A 27,030-nucleotide genomic window follows, 5' to 3' on the forward strand; every position below is an offset into this window, starting at 1 on the left:
GATGGCAGACAGTCAGGGGCAGTCAGAGACACCTCCACCCTCACCTGGGGGCAGGGCCAAGTAACATGGGGTGGGCGTGAGCCACGAAGCTCTACGCGGCATATAGAAAAAACAAACCTGACAGCCACAGAGCACAGGGGATGGCTCTGAAGCCGCAGCTCTGGTGAAAAATTGGGAAAGAGGTACACACAGGTATGCGTATTTATATCTGCATCACTGACACATGCATCTCGATGATACATACTAATATATCCATGATACACAATCTGTCATTTACCTATATCACTGAGATTTGATGACAAGGCTTCAAATACTTACCTTGGGGCAGGGCTCACCCCCATATCACAACACTGCTTCTGCCCCCTCACCCAGCCCCCAGAAGGTTGTCACCAAGCGTTATCTCAGAGCCAAGTCAGCCAATGCTTGGAGGACCCAGAACCCCACCTGGAAAGTGGATGATTGGGCTGGGTGTCAGGATGGGGTCTCTCTCTCATGCAGGAAAGAAGCATTTGGGGGCAGCAGGGGCCTGGGGCGGCCCAGCAATCCCGGGGCACCAGACTCAGCTCCTCCTGGACCTCATCCCTCAGCCACCATCTCTGGCCCCCACTGCTGGCCTCTGTGTGCCATGGTCTAGCCCTGGCTCTGGCCTCACGCCCCATCTGCTGGTGCACTGTGCCCGCTGACCTCCCCTGTCGACTCCACCCTCCTCTGGCTGCCAGACTCCAGCTCCTGACACAGACACACCTTGTGGAGTCATGCCAACCCGGGGTCCAGGGCAATCTCTGCTCTGCAGGCGAGTGCCCCCTACCCACCTCCTATCCCCACCCCCTTGGGGAGCCCACCCCTTCCTCCCTCCTGGTTACGAACAGGCTCCCAAGCATGTGCTCTGAAATCCACAAATAGTACCATAAAAGGGGTCTCTCTTGGCTCCGGGTCTCTCTCTGGCACTGGTTCGGGCACTCACCCTTCCCAGAACAGCCCCACTGCATATGCTGCAAGGGAGCTCCCCAAGTCAGTTGTATAGGTCTGGACTTAACGGGGGAGAGAGGCCCACCTTCTAGCTCTGGGCTCTCAGCCAGAACCCCCAGCCAGAGCACACGCAGGCTGGCTCCCAGATCCTGCTCCTGTACCCTTCCACCTCCAGGGGACACTATGGATCCCACTCTGCTCTCTCTGCTTCCACGCCACTGTCAGAGACTCAAGACTGTGCTCACAGGAGCACAAGCAGACAGAGCCAACACCAATGCACATGTACACATGGCTTCTGAAATACACACGGGCAGTGGAACCCAGCAAACACACAGCCAGGAGCAGAGACACTTGCTGGCTCTGCAACCCATCTACTGAGCACTAACCAGTGCCTGGAGCTTGTCTGGGACTGGGATAAGCCAGGGACACACAGACACTGTGGTGGGTTGTATAGCATCCCCCTCAAATTCACATCCACTGGAACCTCAGAATGTGACCTTATTTGGAAATAGGGTCTTGGCAGATATAATCAAGGTAAGACTCAAGGTGAGACCGTACTGGGTAAAGGTGAGACCTAAATCTAATGGCTGGTGTCCTCACAGGAATAGGAGGGGACACACAGAGGGAGGCAGGCTGTGTGCAGACAGAGGCAGGTATTGGGGTGATGCGGCCGCAGGCAAGGAACGGCTGGGGTCACCAGAAGCTGGAAGAGGCCAGGAAAGATTCTGTCCTGGAGACTCTGGAGGGAGCATGGCCCTGCGGAAACCATGGTTTTGGATTGTAGCCTCCAGAACTGTGAGGATAAATTTCTGCTGTTTAAAGCCACCTGGTTGTGGTCCTCTGTGACGGCAGCCCCAGGAAACAGATCCAGGCAAATGCAGCTGCATGTACACAAACACTGCACGCAGAAGCAGGCATTGTGCTGCAGAAATGAGCCCACGTGCATGGTGACAAGCCCAGGGTCACCCTTCTGGCTCAACCTGGTGCAGAGACTACTTCCTGCCTGGGAATGGACCCTGACAATCCCTGACTGCTGTGGGTCCAGGCTTTGGGGGAAGGAGGCAGCATGGGTCAGGTTGGGACCAGGTTGCTGGGGCCATAACCCCTGCCCCCATCCGACTCCCCACCCCTTCCTCCAGCCAGAGCCTCCCTCTGCTCTGGCTTCCCGTGGTCGCCACAATTTCCCCCTTCAGCTCCCACCTTGCTTGCTACCTGTTCCTGGGAAACCGAGTTCCTCTCTCCTGGCGTGAAGACTGTCTGGGATGCTCTGTTTGCAGCCCAGCCTGGGGCCACCCCTCCTGCTGCTTGGTGAGCAGGGCAGGAGCTCTATCTCCGCAGGTGCCTCCCCTGAGGCGGGTTTCCTGGGAGCCTCTCCCCTGAGACTGGGATGCGGGTTAGAACTCCTCCATGTCCAAGGAGGCTGCTGGGGCCCTGGGAATGCCCCTTCCTCTGTGGATATTTCTCTCTCTCCTTCCTCCCTCCTTCCCTCCCACTCCCTCTCTTCTTCCCCACTAGTCATTCCACCCTTCTGTCATCCTCTCTCCTTCCTTCATCCATCCATCACATCCTCACTGAGCTCTAGCTAAGGGACCCGCTCTGAATCTTGGGATCCGAAACAACACTGATGTAACCTGGCACTAAAAAAACCCTCAGTGTGGGGACAGGAAGAGCTGGATGCAGACATATCACATTTTATAAAATGGAACAACACAATTATGACATACTATAATATATAATATACTGTGGTTGCACCAGAACAATATTTATTCAGTAAGTTGAGTGTTGTAGTCAACTAACAAATATTTAGTAAACTTCTACTATGTGCCAAGTGGGTTTTTCTTTTGATATTGATTTCAAAGCTTTTTGTCCTGTTTTAAAAGTAGTGCCCAAAAGGAAAGGCATTATAATTTGTGAACTAAATTATACATGTTGCATTTCATTAGCTTAGTAGTTGGAACCACTTAGTCTTCAGCCACAAGACTACTTGTTAGAGTACCAAGGAAAAAATGTTATTTGTGCTTTGAGATTGGTCACGGAAAAGAAAATAGCAACAAGCAGTAAAAAGATGAATTTAAACATACTGTAACATTATTACATATGTGTTATATACACTTACGTATATATGTTCACATGTGTATATACACATCCATTCTAATGGTTCTGTTTTTCTGGGGAACCCTGACTAACACAAAAACCTTAAAAGAAAAAGAGGCCTTGTAAAAATGTCCCTCTTCCATCTAAAGAGATGAGACCCAGACCTCAGGATCCCTGGTGGTTTGTCCTGTGGGTAAGCATTTCCCCCAGTTCAGCCCCTGCAACTCAGCGTCTCTCTGAGGATGTGCGTGATGCTGTGTCTTTACTCTAACGCAGGGGCCCCATCACACAGGAGGGTGAGCATCCCTCCTGAGTCACACGGTCCACGTCGAGCACGGAGACCGTTCCTGCTGTCCTCCAGCTCCTGCTCTGATAGTGTCGGTTGAGGGCACACCGCACCCCAGGCCCTGTGCTGGGGCCCCTGCAGCTACACGGTCAGGTGAGTCCTCAAAACACACCCCAATGAGCAAACCCTGCAGCTGGGCTACCGGGACTCCTTCACCTTTGTTGACTGAATTCCAAGGACATTCAGCACTTCTCAAGAGCCATCTCAACGCCCCAGGTCTTCTCCACAAAGAAGAATGGTCTAAGAATCTGGCTTGAAACTAATTGTAAAGTGAAACCCAATAACATTTAATGTCAAGATGCCATTTCACGAGTCAGTTCCTGGGGCCGCTGTAACAAAGCATATAAACCTTGTGCCCTGAAACCACACACATCTGTCCTCTTCTATGCTGGAGGCCAGAATCAAATCAGGGTCACCAGGTGTGAGTCCAGGTGTGAGCAGGGCTGCATCCTTCAGGGGATCCAGGGAGGGATGTGTCTCCTGCTTTCCCAGCTTCGAGGGCACCACGCATCCCCTGGCTCGGCTCGTGGTTCCTGCCTCAGCTACTCCAATTCCTCCTTCCGGTGTCACATCCCCTGCTGGTCCCTGTCTCTGGCCCCTCCTGCCCCCTTGTATAAGGACACTTGCAATTATAGCAGCCCATCTGGGTGATGAGGGCAATCCCCCTGTCTCAGATCTTAACTGCATCTCATCTGCACACTCTCTCTTGCTGGGTAAGGGAACGCAGCCACAGGCTCTGGAGAAGCACATCCTGTGTGTGTGTGTGGCGGGGGGCGGGGGGGTTGTGGGGGCATCCGTCAGTAACACCGATAATGAGTAAATGATGAATGGAACCCCCAAACTGCCTTAGCCGGTTTTGCCAAGCTCTCGTTGTCAGTGTTCATGAGACAAAGTGTCTCATAAACTCCTCTGGAGTCCGTGTTTCCCTCTGGCTGTGTGAAAGGGGTGTGTGCCTAGGGCTGCACCTGCCCTCCTTCTCTGAAAGGGTTCTCTTCCTTCTAATGACAACCTTCTCCTCCTAGTCATGACCTCACTTCTCTCTGTAGACACCTGAGAGAGGGGGGCTCCTGGTCACCAATTGCACACACATGCACATTGTATTCGATTCCTGCTCCCTGCCTTCATGGCACTGTGGCCTGGGACAAATTATCTATCACATTTGCATTTTCCACATTTCAAAAATGTTATTAGTGATATATGTGGGTCATATCTAAATGTGGAGAAAAGATAATTTATTTTGAGGCTTAGAAGAGTGAATGCATAGGAAAGCCTTCCCACAGCATTTAGCAAGTGGCAGGCCCTCATATGTGGCAGCCATCCTTAGATTAGTATTGTAAAACATCTTCTGACTGCAGCTCAAATATCTGACCACAGTTTAAGTAAGAATTTACACCAATGGGAGGCCCCCTCCTGGAGCTTCAGACATGGTTTCCCAACTCCAGCATGGGAATCAGACACACCTAAAGTTGCATGTGACCCCTTCACTCACATGTTGTGTGACCCCCACCAACATTTCTCATCAGCGTAAAGGAGGTACCCACACCCTTGACCTTTCTTTGTGCCATCTTGAGAGAGCACTGTGTCCTCCAACAGAGCCCGTAGATAGATTTGAGTAAACACAAGAATGAGAAACTGATGTTTTACCAGAAGTATTGTGGGGCAAAAGGGAAAAAGATTTCCATAACATGTCAGAGAGCAACACCCTTTAAACATTTTGTATGTTCTTACCCAAACACTGAATCTTCTCCCCTTTCTCTCTCTGTCTCTGTTTCTGTCTCCATTTCTCTATCTCTCTCTTTTCTTCTACTAAACATTCCGACATCCTTCACTCAACCCAGCTCAAAATAGAAACCTCCTTAGGGTCAATCCCCTCTAAACACAGCGAGGAAGCGTAAACATTCAACCGTCTCCATGGAGACAAATATTTAATGTTCTTTTGGGCATTTGTTATAATTAGAAGGTAATACTTATACAACAGTGGGCACAGTGCCTGATAAGAAAATCCCTGATACTGGAGGCATTTATTATTATGCCTACTTTGATTTATCCTTAAGGTGGTGGAGGAGAAATTCTTCTCTTGCTTCTGCATTTAAGAAGAACAATGAGGGGCGCCTGGGTGGCGCAGTCGGTTAAGCGTCCGACTTCAGCCAGGTCACGATCTCGCGGTCCGTGAGTTCGAGCCCCGCGTCGGGCTCTGGGCTGATGGCTCAGAGCCTGGAGCCTGTTTCTGATTCTGTGTCTCCCTCTCTCTCTGCCCCTCCCCCGTTCATGCTCTGTCTCTCTCTGTCCCAAAAATAAATAAACGTTGAAAAAAAAAATTAAAAAAAAAAAAAAAAAAAAAAAAAGAAGAACAATGGGCATCAGTGTTGACACACATCCATGTCATGTCTCTCACTAGCCAATAGGTAGGTAACACATTCTTAGAAGAGTTAATGGGATGTGGCTCATCACATGGGGTCTTAAACATGAGATCATGCTTACTAGAGCCTATACAAGAGATGGGCAATCAAATTGAGGAAAAGCAAAGGTGTAGGATGCCTCCACACATATGGATGCACCCACCAATACCTATTCAATATTTTCATATATTGAATCACTAAAAAGTCCTATGGAGACATTATTATCCCCAGCCCTTCTGTCATATTTCCTCACCACCATGTCTCCTCCAGTGTCAGGAGCTTAAGGGACTAAATTTTTTCCAGAAGCTTTTCTTTATGGCATTCTTGAGCTCCTTATTCCTGAGACTGAAAATGATCGGGCTGAGAAAGGGGGTGAAGACTGTATAGGTGGTGGCCATCAGGGTGTTACTGTCCATAGAATGGGGGCCCTTGGGCTTGAGGTAGATAATGGAGGCAAAGCCATAGTGCACAATGACCACAGTGAGGTGGGACACACACGTGGAGAAGGTCTTGTGCCTGCCCTCAGCAGAGGGGATCCGCAATATGGCGGCCACGATGAAGACATAGGAGAGGACGATGAGGAATAAACAACCCATCAGAGCTGAGACACATACTAGGATCACACCCAAGGTGACAGAGGATGTCTCCTTCCCACAGGTCAACTTTAGAAGGGAAAGCACGTGGCAGGCAAAATGGTGGATCACATTAGACCCACAGAAGGTGAGGTGAAAAACTATCAGCGTCAACATTATCCCCATGACTGAGCCACCAACCCAGAACCAAGACACAAGGCGGGCACAGCCACGGTTGCTCATGAGCACATTGTAGCGCAGGGGGTGGCAGATGGCCACGTAGCGGTCGTAGCCCATGATCATGAGCAGGAAGGAGTGTGTGAAGCCAAACGTGAAGGAGAAAAACATCTGGCTGGCACAGGCCATCCAGGTGATGGTGCGGTGGGTGGAGAGCATGTCAACCAGCATGCGAGGGGTGACGGCAACGGTGAACAGAATCTCGGAGGTAGACAGGGCGCAAAGGAAGAGGTACATGGGCGTGTGCAGGCTGCGCTCGCTCCAGACCGTGGCCATGATGAGCAGGTTCCCCAGCAGCGTGAACAGGTACATGAGCAGGTACAGCAAGAAGAAAGCAGGCAGGAGATGCCGTGGGAAGTTAGAGAATCCCACAAGGATGAACTCAGTCACCACGCTGTAGTTCTGACCAGGCACGGGTGCTGCATCTGGTGAGATCAGAAAGGGAATGAAGGTGTGTACTTTATCCCATGAATAACAAAGATGATTCAGTGTCAGAAAACCTATCATGTGATCAGTCACAGGAATAAACTAAAATAAATATCATATAATTATATCAATTCAGGCAGCAATCCTGGATTGCTAAAGTTTGATTACTGTTTATGATTTTAAAAATTAATACATAATTATCAAAAATATTGTATTATTTTAGATATACAGTATATCTGTATACTGTATATACTGTATATACAGTATTATTTTAGATATACAGTATATCTGTATATCTGTGTACATATTGATATATGTACACATCTTAAAGATTTTTTAGAAGTTTCTTCTAAATATGAAATCAACTGGACTTTTCTTAGATAACTAAGAATATACACTAGAAAACTAGCAAGAAGTGGGAGAAAATAGATGCACTATTTTAAATCTTTTTTTTCAATGTTTTTATTTATTTTTGGGACAGAGAGAGACAGAGCATGAACGGGGGAGGGGCAGAGAGAGAGGGAGACACAGAATCGGAAACAGGCTCCAGGCTCTGAGCCATCAGCCCAGAGCCCGACGCGGGGCTCGAACTCACGGACCGCGAGATCGTGACCTGGCTGAAGTCGGACGCTTAACCGACTGCGCCACCCAGGCGCCCCTAGATGCACTATTTTAGCATCAGAAACAAGCCAAGGTTACTCACTGTCTCTGCTGTTCATTAGCAGGGAAATGAAAGCCAGGAGCGGTGCTTGAGGAATGATAAAGAAAGAAGGAATATCAGGATTGGACGGAAAGACACGTGATCATCTACCTAGAAAGGTGCAAGAATGAAGGCAGAAAATCTTTGAGCAAAGACAGAACACATGCTGTGGAAGACAGATCAACTTCCCAAACTCATAGTGTTTCCCATAGAATTGCACCCATAATAATCACACACCAGATAGAATTTAAGGAAAAAGTAAGACAACATTGTCAATAGTGACACAAACTATAAGGAGACAGCTCTCAAACAGTTTGGTCTCAAGATTTCTTTATGAAAAAAAAAAAAAAATCCGTGAGCCCCCTAGAGGGCTTTTGTTTGAGTGAGTTAGAAGTCTCCATTCTTCCCATATTAGTAATTAAAACTGAGATTCTTTGAACATATTTAGTTCTAACACATTTTTAAAGTTTACTTATTATTTTGAGAGAGACAGAGACAGTGTGAGTTGGGGAGGGACAGAGAGAGAGAGGGAGAGAAAGAGAATCCCAAGTAGGCTCTGTACACTGTCAGTGCAAGGCCCTCGAGGGGTTAGACCTCATGAAGTGGGAGATCATGACCTGAACCGAAACCAAGAGTTGGATGCTTAACTGATTGAGCCACCCAGGAGCTCAAAGTTCTTGACACATTTAAAGAATAATAATCAACCTTTGGTTCAAACTAAGGAAAGTAACCGTATTTTAAAAACCCATTTAATGATGGAGCACCTGGGTGGCTCAGTCAGTTAAGTGTCTGGCTTCAGCTCAGGTCATTATCTCACGGTTCGTGAGTTCGAGTCCTGCATCGGGCTCTGTGCTGACAGCTCAGAGCCTGGAGCCTGCTTCAGATTCTGTGTCTCCTCCTCTCTCTTTGCCCCTCCCCTGCTTGTGCTCTGGCTCTCTCTCTCTCTCTCTCTCAAAAATGAATAAAGATAAAAAAAAAAACACCTTATTTAATGAGACGTGTGGCTTTGTTTTAAATTTTAGCAAATTTGTCCAGTGCTGGCTAGATGGCATAGAAGATGATGCGGTATCCTCATCATTCAGCCTGTGGCAATATGTTCTTAATTTGAAGCATATGATGAAAATATATCCTCACTTTCACTGGAAGAGTGAGGACTTGGTGGTCCCCCGGGATGGGTCTCTGGGACCCCAGGGCCCTCATATCATACTTCGAAAACCTCTGTTATGAAATATCTAGGAATTAATCACACAATGCAGTACTTCCAAGGACAGAAACTGTAACTACTGAGATATCTATATATGGCTATATAAGATTATACACATATATAATATATACAACGGAATATTACTCAACCATAAAAAAGGCTGAAATCTTTCCATCTCCAACATGGATGGACCTAGAGGGTATTATACGAAGTGAATAAGCCAGTCAGAGAAAAACAAATAGCATATGATTTCACTCATACGTGGAATTTAAGAAACAAAAAAAATTGCGAAGTGGAAGAGGGAGAGAGACAGAGAGAGAGAGGCAAACCAAGGAAGAGACTCTTAACTATAGACAACCAACTGATGGTGAACAGAGGACATGGAGTGGGGGGCTGGGTGAATTAGGTGATGGGGATGAAGGAGTGCACTTGCTGTGATGAGCACCGGGTGATGTACAGAAGTGCTGAATCACTGTATTGTACACCTGAAACTAATATTACATGTATGTTAACTTAATGGGAATTTAAATAAAAACTTCAAAAAAAGATGAAATGTATGTATGCATTCTATATAAATAAATAAATAAATTACACACACACACACAAAGGAGTATTTGAATTTCATCAGCATATCTTCTATGAGTGCTGACGCCATTCTCATTAAATATATTTTAACTATTGGAAAAAGAAACAGACATGAAAACTTCCACAAAGGTTTTGTTCAAGAAAGGATATCCAAGATACATGAACAGGCAGATGGAAAATTGGGAAAAGAGCCTTTGCATTTTCCAAAATTGATGAGGGAATACTGTCTAGAGTAAATAAGAAACCAGCACATTAAGAAGTAGAGACTCCATACAGAAACGAGTCCAGGACATGAGCAGAGAACCCACAGAAGGGGTTACACAGGCAAGTGAACAGATGGTTTCAAGACAAGGAAAGGGAAGGGGAAAACGACCCTGAGATTTCCCTGTACACCTATTCATTTCCCCAGATTAGGAAGTGCCCGGTGCCCACAGCTATACGGGGAGGGATCAATCCCGCGGCCTGCGGGTGAGAACCGAGAATGGAGAAGTGCAACCTTCACGTGCACCTGAACCTCTATCTCGATGGCGCACACCTACCTGGACGGAGCCTGTGGGATGAAGCCCCGCTTGTAGTGCGGGAATGGACAAGCCTGCTTGGGAACCGTAACTGGGAAGGGGGCAGGTCCCACGGGCCAGATGCAAACCCTGGAGCCCCAGCCAGGAGTTCCATGCACACACAGCAGCATAAATGAAGCCGTAAAATGACACCGAGTGAATGAGGCAAAAGGCAGCTCAACTCTCCAGCATAATTGCATTTGGGCGCATTAAAAACAGAGCACCTGACACTATTCTGTGGGATGCTGGAACGCTGTATACATGCCACTATCCACTGCTCCAAACCCACAGGCTGCAACACAGACAGTGAGCCCTAGTGTAAATGTGGGCGGAGTTACTATAACGTGTCCTGATTGGTTCACCAGTGGAACAAACGCCCCACACTACTACCAGATTGTACAACGTTTAGCAGCATCCCTGGCCTCAGCCCTCCAGATCCCGGTAGCATCCCTCCCTCCCCATGAGCTGTGACAACAAAAGGGCCTCCGGGCATGTGCAAATATTTCAGGGGGACAGGATCAGTCCCAATCAACAATAGTGACCTAAAAGCTGCAAAGGTCACTAGGCTGAGTGAGGAACCCAGGACCCAGCAGGGGCAACCCGAGAAAAGTCCCACCAGCTCCCAAGGCTAAGAGCCTGTCTTACCACCTTTCTCCCCAGTCCTGTTCCCACCCCCAACCGGGGCTTGCTCCCCACAACTGCCTAAATATTGCCACCTACCCTGTCCCTGCTGGTCCCTCTCGTGCTAGGCTGCCTCTTCCAGGAAGCAGCCAGCAGGGGAGGACAGAAGACGCTCTCTTGGGTTATTCTGTCAGCAGCACACAGGGGCAGGTGTGGGGCCAGACCTCTGGGCTCCTGGAACTGATGTGTGTGCTTTATCCCTGCTGCAGCTTCCCAGCAGGCTGATCCCCAGGGCCTCCTCAGGGTCTGGAGTGGCCAAGAGGATCATCAGAGGATCTCTGGGGATGTGCAGCCCCTACTCCTTCCTCCAACTCCCCAACACAACCAAGACTCCCTGCTGTCTCTGTCTGCCCTGAGAGCCCCAGTCCCTGCTGAGGACTAGGAGCTCCCAGTCTTGGGGGAAACAGGGCTCGAGTAGATGCCCTCAGTCCCTTAGGGTCAAGGAAGAGTCAGAGGGAAGGCAGGAGCTGGTGCAGCCCACAGTGGGAATCCAGAGCTCTGCTCTGGGGTCAGGGCAGCTGGAGGGTTTCCCAGAATAAGGGTAATTTAGAGCTGGGTCTTGGGGACTGATTTCCTTTGGTCAATAGAAGTTTTCAGTGTCTCCTGGTCACACTGGATAGCCCCACCTCCCCCCACTGGTCAAGTTCTACCCTATCCCTGTTGTCCTGGTGATCCAAGCCAGAACATCTCCATTAGTATGTGCATCCTTGGCCTATAATAACACATTTGGTCTTTGTCCACTTCATGACACACAGCTCCTAAAGCCCTTGTCTCAGGAGTGATGATACTGGATTTTGCATGCTAAGGAGATGCGTGGTGGTTGGGGGCTCCTGGATAGTCTAGGAAGGAGGCTGCTCCCCTGATCGGCCAAGGCGAGATCAGAGAGCTGGGACTTCCAGGTGGGGAGAGGGGCTATGGGTTGATATTCAATCTCCAAGGACCAATGATTTAATCAATCATGTCTGTGTAATCAAACCTCCACAAAAACTCCCTAAGCAATGGGAATCAGAGACCTTCCCATTTGTCAACACGTGGAGGTGCTAGGAGGGTGGTGTGTCCGGAGAGGGCATGGAAGGTCCTCGGTCCTTCCTCCACACCTTGCTTGATGCACTTGTTTCACCTGGCTGTTCCTGACTCGTGTCTTTTATAGTAAACTGGGAAGAGTAAGTGTTGCATTTTCCTGATTTCTGTGAGTCATTCCAGCAAAGTATCCAAAATGAAAGGGGGGAATTTAGAAACCCCAACTGTGAAGTCCCATCACACAAAAGTGCAGGTACCCTGAATACTGAAAACTTGTCACTGGCATCTCCAGGTAGTTCGTGTCAGAAGTGAACTGAATTATGGGACTGCAAGTTGGTGTCTGGGAAGCTGAAGAATTGTTCATTGTTGTGGGAAGAACTCACCCATTCGGTCTTAAGTGTTAGGCATAGAAACAGCTCACTTCCTGTGTCCCTCTGTCCAATCAGCAACACAGTCCATTCTGCCTCTGAAATCAACCTCCAGTCTGCCACTCGACCCAGTCCAGGATGCCCACGCGCACCTCTGCCCATCTCTTCCTGCGTCTTCCCACCCCGCCGGCCCTCAGCAGCCTGCTTCCCTCACAGCAGCCAGAGGGGCTCCCTACAAACAGGAAACTGACCATGGTGTGTGGGCTTAAAATGTACCACTTGAATGCCACCTCACACCTGTCAGAATGCCTAGAATTAACAACTCAGGAAATAACAGATGTTTGTGAGGATGCAGAGAAAGGAGAACACTTTTGCGTTGTTGGCGGGAATGCAAACTGGGGCAGCCACTGTGGAAAACAGTATGGAGGCTCCTCAAAAAATTAAACATAGAACTGCCCTATGACCCAGCAATTGCACTAGTAGGTATTTATCCAAAGGATACAAAAATGTGGATTCGAAGGGGTATATGCACCCCAAATTTATAGCAGCACTATCAGCCTTAGTCAAACTACAGAAAGAGTCCAAATGCCCATAGACTGATGAGTGGATAAAGAAGATTTGTATATATATACATTGGAATAATAGCGATGAAAAAGAATGAAATCTTACCATTTGCAACAATGTGGATGGAACTAGAGTGCACAGTAAAACTTTTGACTATGAGTGCCTTGTTCTGCAAGTGCTCTATAAGGCGAGCAAACATTTCTAATAAATTAAAAAATTATCATGTTTATTTTTGAGAGAGACAGGCCAGCATGAATGGGAGAGGAGCAGAGAAAGAGAAGACACAGAATTCAAAGCAGGCTCCAGGCTCTGAGCCATAAGTACAGAGCCCAATGTGGGGCTTGAACTCATGAACCATGAGATTATGACCCGAGCCGAAGTTGGATGCTTAACTGACTGAGCCACCCAGGCACCCCTCTAATAAATTGCAACTTGATAAATGAGCAATGTCTTGCAATACGGGTGGGATGTGACTCCAGATGTCACATGATCACAACTGAGCCAATGGTTCCTCTCTCTCTCCTGCTGTAGGATTGTGGGTGATCATCTCCCATGCTCGGTCTCAGGCTGTAGTATTTGGCAGAAATCAGTGATTTTTCAGAATGTTTGAAGATGCCCACAATGGGCACTGGTGTATTTTTTGTCACTTCAAAGCACCTGTGGACAGTCCTTTGCTTCTCCATACAAGAGGAAGCTCAGGAATGCTTTGCTTCATTCTAGGTCAGGCTGCCTGCAGATTGAGGCCCTTTCCTTTGCTGCCTTATTGTCAGTTTACATTAAATACAATATATGACAAGAGTTTATTAATACTGTGCTGTAGTCAACCTCCATGCAAGTGTATACAATTGCCTCCATGCAGGAAAAGATTCCACTGAGCCAATAGATAGCAGTGATTCCATTAGTGATCGTGAAAGTCGTCCAACACAATAACCCTCCTCTCTCTTGTCTCCTTCACACCAGCCATGAAGGTTTTCAAAGGTAAGTGCAGGTTAGTTTGTTTATTTTTCTTTTTTTTTTTTAAATTTTTTTTAACGTTTATTTATTTTTGAGACAGAGAGAGACAGAGCATGAACGGGGGAGAGGCAGAGAGAGAGGGAGACACAGAATCGGAAGCAGGCTCCAGGCTCTGAGCCATCAGCCCAGAGCCCGACGCGGGGCTCGAACTCACGGACCGCGAGATCGTGATCTGAGCTGAAGTCGGATGCTTAACCGACTGAGCCACCCAGGTGCCCCTATTTTTCTTTATATTTTATATTTCTTTTATTATTTTGTATTATATTACAGTATTGTAATCATTTTTATATAAATATTTTGGGGTTGCAGAACAAATCATCTGAGTTTCCATTATTTCTTATAGGGAAATTTTCTTTGATAGACAAGTGCTTTGGATTACAAGCACGTTTCCAGAACGAATTATGCTCGCAATCCAAGGTTTACTGTATTATGCTAAGTGAAATAAGTCAGAGAAAAAGAAATATCATATGATTTCACTTATATGCGGAATTTAAGAAACAAAACAGATGAACATAGGGGAAGGAAAGGAAAAATAAGATAAAAACAGGGAGGGAGGCAAACCATAAGAGACCTAAATGCAGAGAACAAACTGAAGGATGCTGGAGGGGAGGTGGGTGGGCAGATGGGCACTTGCTGGGATGAGTGCTGGGTGTTGTATGTAAGTAACGAATCACTAAATTCTACTCCTGAATCCAAAACACTATAGGTTAACTAACTTGAATTTGATTAAAAATTTTTCTGCTTGGTACAACCACTTTGGTAAACTTTTGTCAACATCTATTCAACCTGAACATAGTATCCCCTATGACTTGGCCTTTACACTTCTAGCTACAGACTCAAAACAACACATAAATGTTAATCCACTAAAGGACATGTAGTAGATGTCATAAGAACACCATTTGTAGGATCCCCAAATGGAAATGTCTATGCATATGTTCACATAATGGAATACCACACAGCTCTTTTGTGTATGTATTTTAAGAGTATTTAGAGTTCCCCATTGCCCTTGGAACAAACTCCCTAAGTGGACACCATGGTCTCACATGCTCTTGCCCTACCCACATATCTACATCTCATTCCAGCACCCTCTTAGTGACTTCCAACTCTCCCTGGTGAACTGAACATACCAATGTCCCCAAATGCACCATAGATAAGGACATCTTGACGGGGAGAGGTGGCATTAGTTAGTAAACCAATAATGAGTAAAATGATGAAAGGAATCCCAAAATTGCCATAGACGGTTTTTCCAAGCTCTCGTCAGTATTCATGAGCAAAAGTGTCTCATGAACTCCTCTGGAGTCCGTGTTTCCCTCTGGCTGTGTGAAAGGGGTGTGTGCCTAGGGCTGCACCTGCCCTCTTTCCCTGAAAGGGTTCTCTTCCTTCTAATGACCGCCTTCTCCTCCCAGTCATGACCTCACTTCTCTCTGTAGACACCTGAGAGAGGTGGGTTCCTATTCACCAACTGCACACACGTGCACATTGTAATCGATTCCTGCTTCCCCCCTCCAAGGTGGTGTGACCCAGGACAAATTATCTATCAGATTTGCATTTTCTGTGTTTCAAAGTTGTGAATAATAATAGAAGTGGGTCATATCTAAATGCGGAGAAATAATGATTTATTTTGAGACTTAGAAGAGTGAATGCATAGGAAACCCTTTCCACAACGTTTGGCAAATGGCAGGCACTCATATGCAACAGCCCTCCCTTGGTTTATTATTATAAAACACCTTCTGCCTGCAGCTCAAATATCTGGCCACAGCTTAAGTAAGAAATTTACATTAACAGAAGACCCCCTTCTGGATGCTCAGACATATGATTTCCCAAACCCTATCATGGAAGTTAGACCTAAAGTTGCATGTGACCCCTTCCTTCACATATTGTGTGACCTTCACCAACATTTCTTATCTGCCTAAAGGGGTACCCACACCCTTGACCTTTCTTTGTGCCATCTTGAGATAACACTGTGTCCTCCAACAGAGCCCGCAGATAGATGTAAGTACACAGGAATGAGAAATTGATGTTTTATTGGAAGTAATGTGGGGAAAAATAGAAAAGGATTTCCATAAGCAACACCCTTTAAACATTCCGTATGTTCTTATCCAAGCACTGAACCGTCTCCTCCCCTCACTCTCTTCCCCTCCCTTCCTCCCACCCTCCCTCTCTCCCTCTTTCCCTTCACTTCTCATTCTGACATCCTTCACTCAACACTGATCAAGGTAGAAAAACTCCCTTAGGGTCTATCCTCTGCTACCCAGAAGGAACTATATACACTGTCAATCAACTTCTTGGAGAGAAAGACTTTATTTACTTTTTGTACATTTTTATATTAAAGGGTATATAACACACTGGACCCAGTGTCTGAAAGAAAAGCTGATGGCATTTATTATTATGCATACTTTTGTTCAGCCGTATGGTGACGAAGGGAAAGTCTTTCCTTCCTTCTCCATTTGAGAAGAACCATGGGCATCAGTGCCCAGACACGTCCATGTGATGCCCCCCCCTACTCATCCACAGGTACATAACACATTTGTAGACAGAAATAATGGGATGGAGTTCATCACATGGGGTCTTGAACAGGAGATCATGATCTCTAGATCCTATGCAAGAGGGAGGCACACAAATTGGAGAAAAACGAATACCTAGCAGGTATCCAACACCTATAGATGCACTCAACAATACTTACTCAGTATTTTCTTACATTGAATCCCTACAACAGGCTTATGGAGATGGACTTTATCATCCCCAACCCTACTGTCATTTTTCTCACCGCCAAACTGTCCGTCAGGAGCTTAGGGGACTGAATTTTCTCTGGAAGCTTTTCTTTATGGCGTTCTTGAGCTCCTTATTCCTGAGGCTGAAAATGATCGGGCTGAGAAAGGGAGTGAAGACTGTATAGGTGGTGGCCATCAGGGTGTTACTGTCCATAGAATGGGGGCCCTTGGGCTTGAGGTAGATAATGGAAGCAAAGCTGTAGTGCACAATGACCACCGTGAGGTGGGACACACACGTGGAGAAGGTCTTGTGCCTGCCCTCAGCAGAGGGGATCCGCAATATGGCGGCCACGATGAAGACATAGGAGAGGACAATGAGGAATAAACAGCCCATCAGAGCTGAGACACACACCAGGATCACACCCAAGGTGACAGAGGAATTCTCATTCCCACAGGCCAATTTCAAAAGGGAAAACACATGGCATAGAAAATGGTGGATCACATTAGACCCACAGAAGGTGAGGTGAAAAACTATCAGGGTCACCATCATCCCCATGACTGAGCCACCAGCCCAGGTCCAGGACACCAGACGGGCACAGCTACGGTTGCTCATGAGCACATTGTAGCGCAGGGGGTGGCAGATGGCCACATAGCGGTCGTAGCCCATGATCATAAGCAGGAAGGAGTGGGTGAAGCCAAACGTGAAGGAGAAAAACATCTGGCTGGCACAGGCCGCCCAGGTGATGGTGCGGCGGGTGGAGAGCATGTCAACCAGCATGCGAGGGGTGACGGCAACGGTGAACAGAATCTCGGAGGTGGACAGGGCGCACAGGAAGAGGTACATGGGCGTGTGCAGGCTGCGCTCGCTCCAGACTGTGGTCATGATGAGCAGGTTCCCCAGCAGCGTGAACAGGTACATGAGCAGGTACAGCAGGAAGAAGGTGGGCAGGAGATGCTGTGGGAAGTTAGAGAATCCCACGAGGATGAACTCAGTCACCATGCTATAGTTCTGACCAGGCATGGGTGCTGCATCTGGTGAGATCAGAAGAGGAATGAAGGTGACCATCATGACAATCATGAGTGTATACAACAATATATGAAATGGGGAGACTATAGACGCAGTATGTTAGGATTGGGAAAGTGACCCGGATACTCACTGGTTCTGCTGTTCTTTAGCACGGAACTGAAAGTCATGAGCGGTGCTATAAATAAGAACAAGAAAGAAGGTATGTACGGATGGGAAGGAAAGAGACATGCTCCTTCACCCAGAAAAAGTAAAGAATGAAAACATAAGGTACCACAGCAATAGAGAGCACAGTCTGCAGAAGACAAGATCGGCTCGCAACACTCAGTATTTCTCACAGAATTACTCCAGCAGTAATCATTCAAAGTATAAGCTTTAAGCAAAACTAAGATAACATTCCCAGCGGTGACACAAACTGTAAAGACATGGCTCGCCAACATTGTGGTCTGGTGATTTCTTAACACTCAAGAAAATGTGAGACTCTGATGGGTTCCTGTTTGGGTGCAGTACAACTCTCCGTTTTCACCATATTAGAAGTTAACACTGAGATTGTCTGAAAATATGTAGTATGGATACATTCAAAAGAATAGTCACCTGCTCAATGTCAATACAAGTAACATGTTTTTAGAAAGTAACTACATTTACAAAATTAACATTTGGTGAGAAGAGTTGCTGTTTTTTGTTTGTTTGTTTGCTTTTACATTTTAACAAACTTGGATGGGAAACAAATTGATGCTCATACCTGCCTCTTCATTCAGCCTGTGGCAACATGTTGTTTTAGTTGAAGCATATGATGAAAAATGGAAAAGTAAGGAACTGATGTTCCCCCAGAAAGGGTCTCCAGGACCCCAGGGTCCTCATATCACACTTTGAAAACTTTTGCTATAAAATATCTAGGAATTAATGAAACACATGCAATACATCCAAATTCAGAAATGGTAACCATTAGTAAAAATGTAGGAGGTGATCTGAATATATGGAGGGCAATCTACACTCGTGGATGGATGAGTGAATATGGTAATGATTACATCATCAACACACCTACATTATGTCTATAGTGAGTCTACTGTACATTTGATAAAAGTTTCCTTAAGTTCCTTTTGAAAAATAAAGTCAGTGCAAAACCATACCAATCTTGCAAAAATCAGCCCTGACCAGGTACAAAAAGATTAAGATCATACCATGCATATTTTCAGATCACAATGCTAGGAACTTGAAATCAACCACAAGAAAAAATTTGGAAAGCCCTCAGATATATGGAGGTTAAAGAACATCCTTCTAAGGAATGAAAGGGTTAACCAGGAAATTAAAGAAGAAATTTAAAAACACATGGAAGCAGGGGAACCTGGGTGGCTCAGTTGGTTAAACATCGGACTTCGGCTCAGGTCATGATCTTGCAGTTCATGAGTTCAAGCCCTGCGTCAAGCTCTGTACTGACAGCTCAGAGCCTGGAGTCTGCTTCGGATTCTGTGTCTCCCTCTCTCTCTGCCCCTCCTCTGCTCACGCTCTGTCTCTCCCTCTTTCTCAAAAATAAATAAACATCAAAAAACTAAAAAATAATACATGGAAGCAAATGAAAATGAAAACACAACAGTCCAAGCCCTTTGGGATGCAGCAAAGACAGTCCTAAGAGGAAAATACACTGGAATTCGGGCCTGTCTGAAGAAGCAAGAGAGGTCCCAAATACACAACTTAACCTTACACCTAAAGGAGCTAAAAAAGGAGCAGCAAATAAAGCCCAAAGCCAGGAGAAGAAGGGAAATAATAAAGATTAGAACAGAAATAAATGATATAGAATAAAAAAAAGAACCCAGTAGAACAGATCAATGAAACTAAGAGCTGATTTTTTGAAAGAATAAGCAAAACTGATAAACTCCTAATCAGACTTCTCAAAAAGAAAATAGAGAGGACCCAAATAGATAAAATCACAAATGAAAGAGGAGACATCACAACCAACACCACAGGAATGCAAACATATATGAGAATACTATGAAGAATTATATGCCAACAAGCTGGACAATCGGGAAGAAATGGACAGATTCTTAGAAACTCATGCACTACCAAAACTCAAGCAGGAAGAAACAGAAAATATGAACAGGCTCATAGCCAGGAAAGAAATGGAATCAGTAATCAAAAATCTCCCCAAAAATAAGAGTCCTGGGGCAGATGGCTTCCCAGGAGAATTCTACCAGACATTTAAAGCAGAGTTAACACCTATTATTCTCACACTGTTCCAAAAAATAGAAATGGAAGGAAAGCTTCCAAATTCATTCTGTGAATCCAGCATTACCTTGATTCCAAACCCAGACAAAGACCCTCCTAAAAAGGAGAATTACAGGCCAATATCCCTGATGAATCTGGATGCAAAAATTCTCAACAAGATACTAGCAAATCGAAGTCAACAGTACATTAAAAGAATTTTTCACCACAATCAAGTGGGATTTATTCCTGGGCTGCAGGCCTGGTTCAATATTCACAAATCAATCAATGTGATACACCACATTAATAAAAGAAAGGATAAGAACCCTAAGATCTTTTAAATAGATGCAGAAAAAGCATTTGACAAAATACAGCATTCTTTCTTGATAAAAACCCTCAAGAAAGCAGGAATAGAAGGAGCACCCCTTAACATCATAAAAGCCATATATGAAAAGCCCACTGTTAGTATCATCCTCAGTGGCGAAAAACTGAGAGCTTTCACCCTGAGATCAGGAACACAGCACAGGTGTCCACTCTCACCACTGTTGTTCAACATAATGTTGGAAGTTCTAGCCTCAGCAGTCAGGCAACAAAAGTAATAAAAGTCATCCAAATTGGCAGGAAGAGGTCAAACTTTCACTCTTCACAGACGAATGGTGCTCCACAAGGAAAATCCAAAAGACGCCACCAAAAAACTGCTAGAGCTGATACGTGAATTCAGCAAAGTTGCAGGATATAAAATCAATGTACAAACATTGGCTGTGTTTTTGTTCACCAATCATGAAGCAGCAGAAAGAGATATCAAGGAATCAGTGCCATTTACAATTGCACCATTAAAATGGATTAACTAGGAGAGAAATGCCCTGGCAGGGGAAGACACATTATAGACATTATACACATCATTGTCAATTTCAAGTGTGACCCTGGAACAGACACCAACACCGATCAAGCTGGCTGCACACCTCAGAAAGTGCCCCAGTGTGATGCAAAACTTGATATATGATAAAGGTGGGACACAAATCAATGGGAAAAGATGGATTGTGTAAGAGTTTGTGGTGGGAAAATCTGTCCCATTTAGAAGCAAAGTAAATGTGAATTTCTGCCTATAAACACATGCATGGGTGGAATCCAATTGGGTTTCTGACATAAATATGAAACATGATGCTATGAAGTTAATAGAAGAAGGTGGAGGAGAATAATTTTCTTGAACTAGGAGTGGGGATCTTCTTTTGTTTTGTGTTTGTTTTTGGTTTTGAGAGAGAGAGAGAGAGTGAGCAGGGGAGAGGGGAAAAGCCAGAGACAGAGAATCTGAAGCAGGCTCCAAGCTCAGTGTGGAGCTTGGCCAGGTCTTGATCCAATGGCCCTGGGATCATGCCCTGAGCTAAAATCAAAAGTTAGACACTCAGTCGACTGAGCTACCCAGGCACCCCAAGTAGGACTTTTTTAACAAACTCCAGAAACACAAACCTTACATGATTTTGAAAGATACAACGACATCAACAAGAAGCGTTTTTGTCCAACAGAAAATATTCTGGATCCAGTTAATGGAGACAGAAAGGTGAGAAAAATCATGTTCATTGTGCAAAAAGGACCAAGGACTATGATCTGGAATAAACAAGAAACCTTTTACATCTACAACAAGCAAAACCTCCATACAGAAATAAGCAGAGGGAAAAGGAAGAAAAATGAGCAAAGGTTTGAGCAGAGAACTTACAGAGGGTGTAGCACAGGCAAATAAAAACATGCTAATAAGAAAAAAGAGAGAGAGGGACAGAGAGAGACAAAGGAAGGAAAATGCAGTGGAAATTCAGTGTATATCTACTCAATGCCCCAAGTTAGAAAGTCCCCAGTGTTGATCAGTTTTGGAGAGATCGCAACCCTCGTGTACAGCCTGTGAGAGTGCAGAATAGTGGAAATGAGGAGTTCACGTGCTCTGTGCCCCAGCACATGTGCTCCTGAACATCTATCGCGATTGCTCAAAGGCATTTACAGGGGAGCATGTCAGAGGGTGTTTCTGTAGCATTGCTTTTAGTGGGAAACTGGAAAGCCTGCTTGTCCATTCTTTGGAAGGGGGCAGGACCCGTGGGCTGGATGCAAACCCTGCAGCCCCAGCCAGGAGTTCGATGCACGCACAGCAGCATAAATGAACCCATAAAATGTGTTGAATGAATGAAGCAAAAAGCAGACGAACACTCCAGCATAATAACCTTTCGGCATACTAAAAATAGAGCAGCTGACACTATTCTGTAGGATGCTGTAACGATGGATACATGCCATTATGCATCTGTCAGAATCCACAGAACCCACGACACAGACAGTGAACCCTAATGTATCCCGTGGGCTCTAGTTAGTAATAATGTAGCCATATTGGCTCACCAGGAACAAATACACTATTCCAAGAGGTAAAAGAGGAAACCGTGTGAGGGAGAGAGGAAGTATGTGTTTTCCTGCAAACTTATAATTTTTCTATAAAATCAAAAAGTAAAAATTTTTCTATGAAATTTAAAAGGATACAAATAATTCACAGCACATATATTCACAGAGAAGACAGGACGCATGTACAAGAGCACATGCAAATCAAAGCGCATACCTTTAGTATGGGAGAAGGGTTGTTGACACTGGAGGGAACAGGTGGTCGAAAGGGAACGTGAGCAAAATAAGAGAAGGACGTGATGAAAACCAATGCTTGTCAAGCGCAGCGACCCAGAAACGTCATTGACTCAAACCTCTGCACCTGACGTCCACCATAAAACAAAACAAAAATGTTTTTATGAATAACTTGAGCCTCGATGTCGCCCACAGCTCCTGAAACTCTCGGCTCTGGGGCAGAACCCAGCCATAATTGCACCCCCTGGTCTTACTGATGTGTTGTTCCGAAGGATCCCCCACAATAGGGGTCAGCCTGGAGCCTGGAGGACATGGAACCAGCAGGACAGGGAGGGACTTTCCCGGAGTGAGGAAGGCTGGGCTGGTGAGCTGGAAATAAAGCCTTCTGACCATGCAGCCTTCCCCCCTCCCCAGACCAGGAACCGAGACACCCGTGTCAGCCCCCTTCTGTGCCTCAACCCCCATCACTCAGCACCCTCTCCCCCTGCTAAATAGCTGTCTGTGTGCTCTCCTCCTATCCATCTGCATGGCTCCACCTCCCTCCCTGCACTGCTCAATGCCCCAGGCCCCTCCTCTGCTCCCACTGCACTCTGGCTTCCAGAGAGAACTGTCTGAAACGCACCCCAGGTGTGCTGTCATCAGGGCCAGGGTTCAAGCCCCAGCTTTGGTATGTTTGTCTGAGGAAGAATGTTCTAGCCCTGAGCCTCCTCTCCCCAACTGAAAAATGGGAGTAAGCAGACAACTATCTTCAGAAGGTCCAGAGGATTCATGGAAAGGGCTCCATGTTTACCTAACATGGGGGGTTATCCCTGATGCTGCTATCTTCCCTGTCCTCTGAGCTGCTTTCCTGTCATCAGTCTGTACCAGATGCACCAGTTGGTCACATTCCAAACTCACAGCCTCTGTAGTGCCATTTGCACTAGGCTGAGTGAAGAGCCCAGGACCCAGCATGGGCACCCTGAGAAGCCCCCCTGGCAGTTGTCCAGAGCTAAGAATCTGTCTTACAACCGTTCAACCAGGCCCGGTTCCCATCCACTGTCTGAGTCTTGTTCCCAATAAATGTCCCATTATTGCCACCTACCCTGTCCCTTCTGGTCCCCCTCGTGCTGGGCTGCCTCTTCCAGGAAGCAGCCAGCAGGGCAGGGAAGAAGACACTCTCCTGTGTTATTCTGTCAGCAGCACACAGGGGCAGGTGTGGGGCCAGACCTCTGGGCTCCTGGAACTGATGCTGTGTGCTTTATCCCTGCTGCAGCTTCCCAGCAGGCTGTTCCCCAGGGCCTCCTCAGGGTCTGGAGTGGCCAAGAGGATCATCAGAGGATCTCGGGGGATGTGCAGCCCCTACTCCTTCCTCCAACTCCCCAACACAACTAAGACTCCCTGCTGTCTCTGTCTACCCTGAGAGCCCCAGTCCCTGCTGAGGACTAGGAGCTCCCAGTCTTGGGGGAAACAGGGCTCGAGTAGATACCTTAAGGTCAGAGCACGGTCAGAGGGAAGGCAGGAGCTGGTGCGGCCCACAGTGGGAATCCAGAGCTCTGCTCTGGGGTCAGGGCAGCTGGAGGGTGTCCCAGAATAAGGGTAATTTAGAGCTGGGTCTTGGGGACTGATTTCCTTTGGTCAATAGAAGTTTTCAGTGTCTCCTGGTCACACTGGATAGCCCCACCTCCCCCCACTGGTCAAGTTCTACCCTATCCCTGTTGTCCTGGTGATCTGAGCCAGAACATCTCCATTAGTATGTGCATCCTTGGGCTATAATAACACATTTGGTCTTTGTCCACTTCATGACACACAGCTCCTAAAGCCCTTGTCTCAGGAGTGATGATACTGGATTTTGCATGCTAAGGAGATGCGTGGTGGTTGGGGGCTCCTGGATAGTCTAGGAAGGAGGCTGCTCCCCTGAACGGCCAAGGTGAGATCAGAGAGCTGGGACTTCCAGGTGGGGAGAGGGGCTATGGGTTGATATTCAATCTCCAAGGACCAATGATTTAACCAATCATGTCTGTGTAATCAAACCTCCACAAAAACTCCCTAAGCAATGGGAATCAGAGACCTTCCCATTTGTGAGCATGTGGAGGTGCTAGGAGGGTGGTGTGTCCGGAGAGGGCATGGAAGGTCCTCGGTCCTTCCTCCACACCTTGCCTGATGCACCTGTTTCACCTGGCTGTTCCTGACTCGTGTCTTTTATAGTAAACTGGGAAGAGTAAGTGTTGCATTTTCCTGATTTCTGTGAGTCATTCCAGCAAAGTATCCAAAATGAAAGGGGGGAATTTAGAAACCCCAACTGTGAAGTCCCATCACACAAAAGTGCAGGTACCCTGAACACTGAAAACTTGTCACTGGCATCTCCAGGTAGTTCGTGTCAGAAGTGAACTGAATTATGGGACTGCAAGTTGGTGTCTGGGAAGCTGAAGAATTGTTCATTGTTGTGGGAAGAACTCACCCATTCGGTCTTAAGTGTTAGGCGTAGAAACAGCTCACTTCCTGTGTCCCTCTGTCCAATCAGCAACACAGTCCATTCTGCCTCTGAAATCAACCTCCAGTCTGCCACTCGACCCAGTCCAGGATGCCCACGCGCACCTCTGCCCATCTCTTCCTGCGTCTTCCCACCCTGCTGGCCCTCAGCAGCCTGCTTCCCTCACAGTAGCCAGGGGGACTCCCTACAAACAGGAATCTGACCATGGTTCATGGGCTTAAAATGTACCTCTTGGTATAATTACTTTGGAAAGCCATTTGGCAGAATCTATTCAAGCTGAACATAGGTATCCCCTATGACTCAGCATTTACACTGCTAGCTTAGACCCAACACAACATGTAAGTATTAATCCATGAAGAAACATGTAGTAGACGTCATAGGAACCCCAAGTGGAAACATCTACAAATATGTTGACATACTCAATTACCATACACATCTTTTCTGTGTATTTAAAATTTTTTTAAATGTTTATTCATTTTTGAGAGAGAGAGAATGGGAGACACAGAGTGTGAGTGTGAGGAGGGGCAGAGAGAGAGGGAGACACAGAATCCAAAGCAGGCACCAGGTTCTGAGTCGTCAGCACAAAGCCAGATTGCAGGGCTTAAACCCACGAACCATGAGATCATGACCTGAGCCAAAGTCAGATGCTTAACCAACTGAGCCATCCAGGCTTTCCATCTTTTCTATATGTATTTTGAGAGTATTTAGAGTTCCTCACTTTCCTTGGAACAAACTCTTTAAGCGGACACCATGGTCTTGCATGATCTTGCCCTACCCACCTATCTGCCTTCGCATTCCAGAATTCCCCTAGCCACCTCCAACTCTCTGGGCTGTGCTAGACAATGATTGTCCCCAAATGCACCATGCCTCTGTCACTCTGAACCTTTGCACTTGCTATACTGTCAGGAAACCCATCTTCCACTTACCTGCCTTGCCTGAATCATACTTACACTCCCTCATGTCTCAATGTAGACATCACCAATTGCCAAAGTCTCTAAATCCCAGGTTGGATCTGTGACCCTCGCCAGCTTCTTCAGATCCCTAGGCTGCCTTCATCACATCTCTGACCATTCTGTGCTGTCATCTTTGGTTATATGACAGATTCTTTCACTGGACCATGAAAAGAGAGAGCAGAGACCTAGTTCTTGGGTATAGCTGCATCCCATCACCTATAATATTTCCATATGAAATAAGTGTTGAATAACATTTCTTTACTATATGAATGAATAATGAGGGCAAAGTGATGTGAGGACACAGAGCAGTCCTTTCTGTTCATGATCATGGGCTATGACTGCTACATGGTCATCTGCCACCACCTGCGCTACAATGTGCTCATGAGCCCCCGTGGCTGTGCCCGCCTCGTGTCCTGGTCCTGGCCTGGTGGCTCGATCATGGGGATGATGGTGACCCTGATAGTTTTTCACCTCACCTTCTGTGGATCTAACATGATCCGCCATTTTTTCTGCCATGTGTTTTCCCTTCTAAAGTTGGCCTGTGGGAATGAGAATTCCTCCGTCACCTTGGCTGTGATCCTGGTGTGTGTCTCAGCTCTGATGGGCTGTTTATTCCTCATCGTCCTCTCCTATGTCTTCATCGTGGCCGCCATATTGAGGATCTACTCAGCTGAGACCTTCTACATGTGTGTGTCACCTCACTATGGTCATTGTGCACTATGACTTTGCCTCCATTATTTACCTCAAGCCCAAGGGCCTCCATTCTATGGACAGTAACACCCTGAAGGCCACCACCTATATAGTCTTTACCTCCTTTCTTAGCCCAATAATTTTCAGCCTCAGGAATAAGGAGCTTAAGAATGCCATAAAGAAAAGCTTCCAGAGAAAATTCAGTCCCCTAAGCTCCTGATAGCCAGTTTGCTCATGAGGAAATATGGGAGAAGAGCTGGGGATAATAACTTCTATTTTCATAGGACTGAGGTAAGATATCACTCATCATCAGGGAAATACAAATCAAAACCACAGTGAGATACCACCTCACACCGGTCAGAGTGGCTAAAATTAACCACTCAGGAAACAACAGATGCTGGTGAGGATGTGGAGAAAAGGGAACCCTCTTCACTGTTGGTGGGAATGCAAACTGGTGCAGCCTCTCTGCAAAGCAGTGTGGAGGTTCCTCAAAAAATTAAAAATAGAACTACCTTACCACCCAGCAATAGCACTACTAGAATTTACCCAAAGGATACAGGAGTGCTGATGCATAGGGGCACAGGTCCCCCAAGGTTTACGCCAGTGCTTTCAACAATAGCCAAATTATGGAAAGAGCCTA

At 46.4% G+C, this 27,030-nt stretch overlaps 2 protein-coding genes and 1 pseudogene across 2 annotated transcripts; 1 reads left to right on the top strand and 2 right to left on the bottom strand.

Moving 5' to 3' along the window:
- Positions 1-6,080: 6,080 nt before the first annotated feature.
- Positions 6,081-6,944, bottom strand: LOC123381184 (olfactory receptor 10H3-like). The gene has a single exon (XM_045041619.1). It carries the CDS (start codon positions 6,927-6,929, stop codon positions 6,081-6,083), a length of 849 nt encoding a protein of 282 aa, XP_044897554.1. The 5' UTR covers positions 6,930-6,944.
- Positions 6,945-16,305: 9,361 nt separating this feature from the next.
- On the bottom strand, positions 16,306-17,468 carry LOC123381186 (olfactory receptor 10H3-like). The gene has a single exon (XM_045041622.1). It carries the CDS (start codon positions 17,466-17,468, stop codon positions 16,518-16,520), a length of 951 nt encoding a protein of 316 aa, XP_044897557.1. The 3' UTR covers positions 16,306-16,517.
- Positions 17,467-26,610, top strand: LOC123381416 (annotated as a pseudogene).
- The last annotated feature ends 420 nt before the right edge of the window (positions 26,611-27,030 follow it).

The sequence above is a fragment of the Felis catus genome, chromosome A2 (assembly GCF_018350175.1).
Source record: "Felis catus isolate Fca126 chromosome A2, F.catus_Fca126_mat1.0, whole genome shotgun sequence".
In the NCBI taxonomy this organism is placed as follows: domain Eukaryota; kingdom Metazoa; phylum Chordata; class Mammalia; order Carnivora; family Felidae; genus Felis; species Felis catus.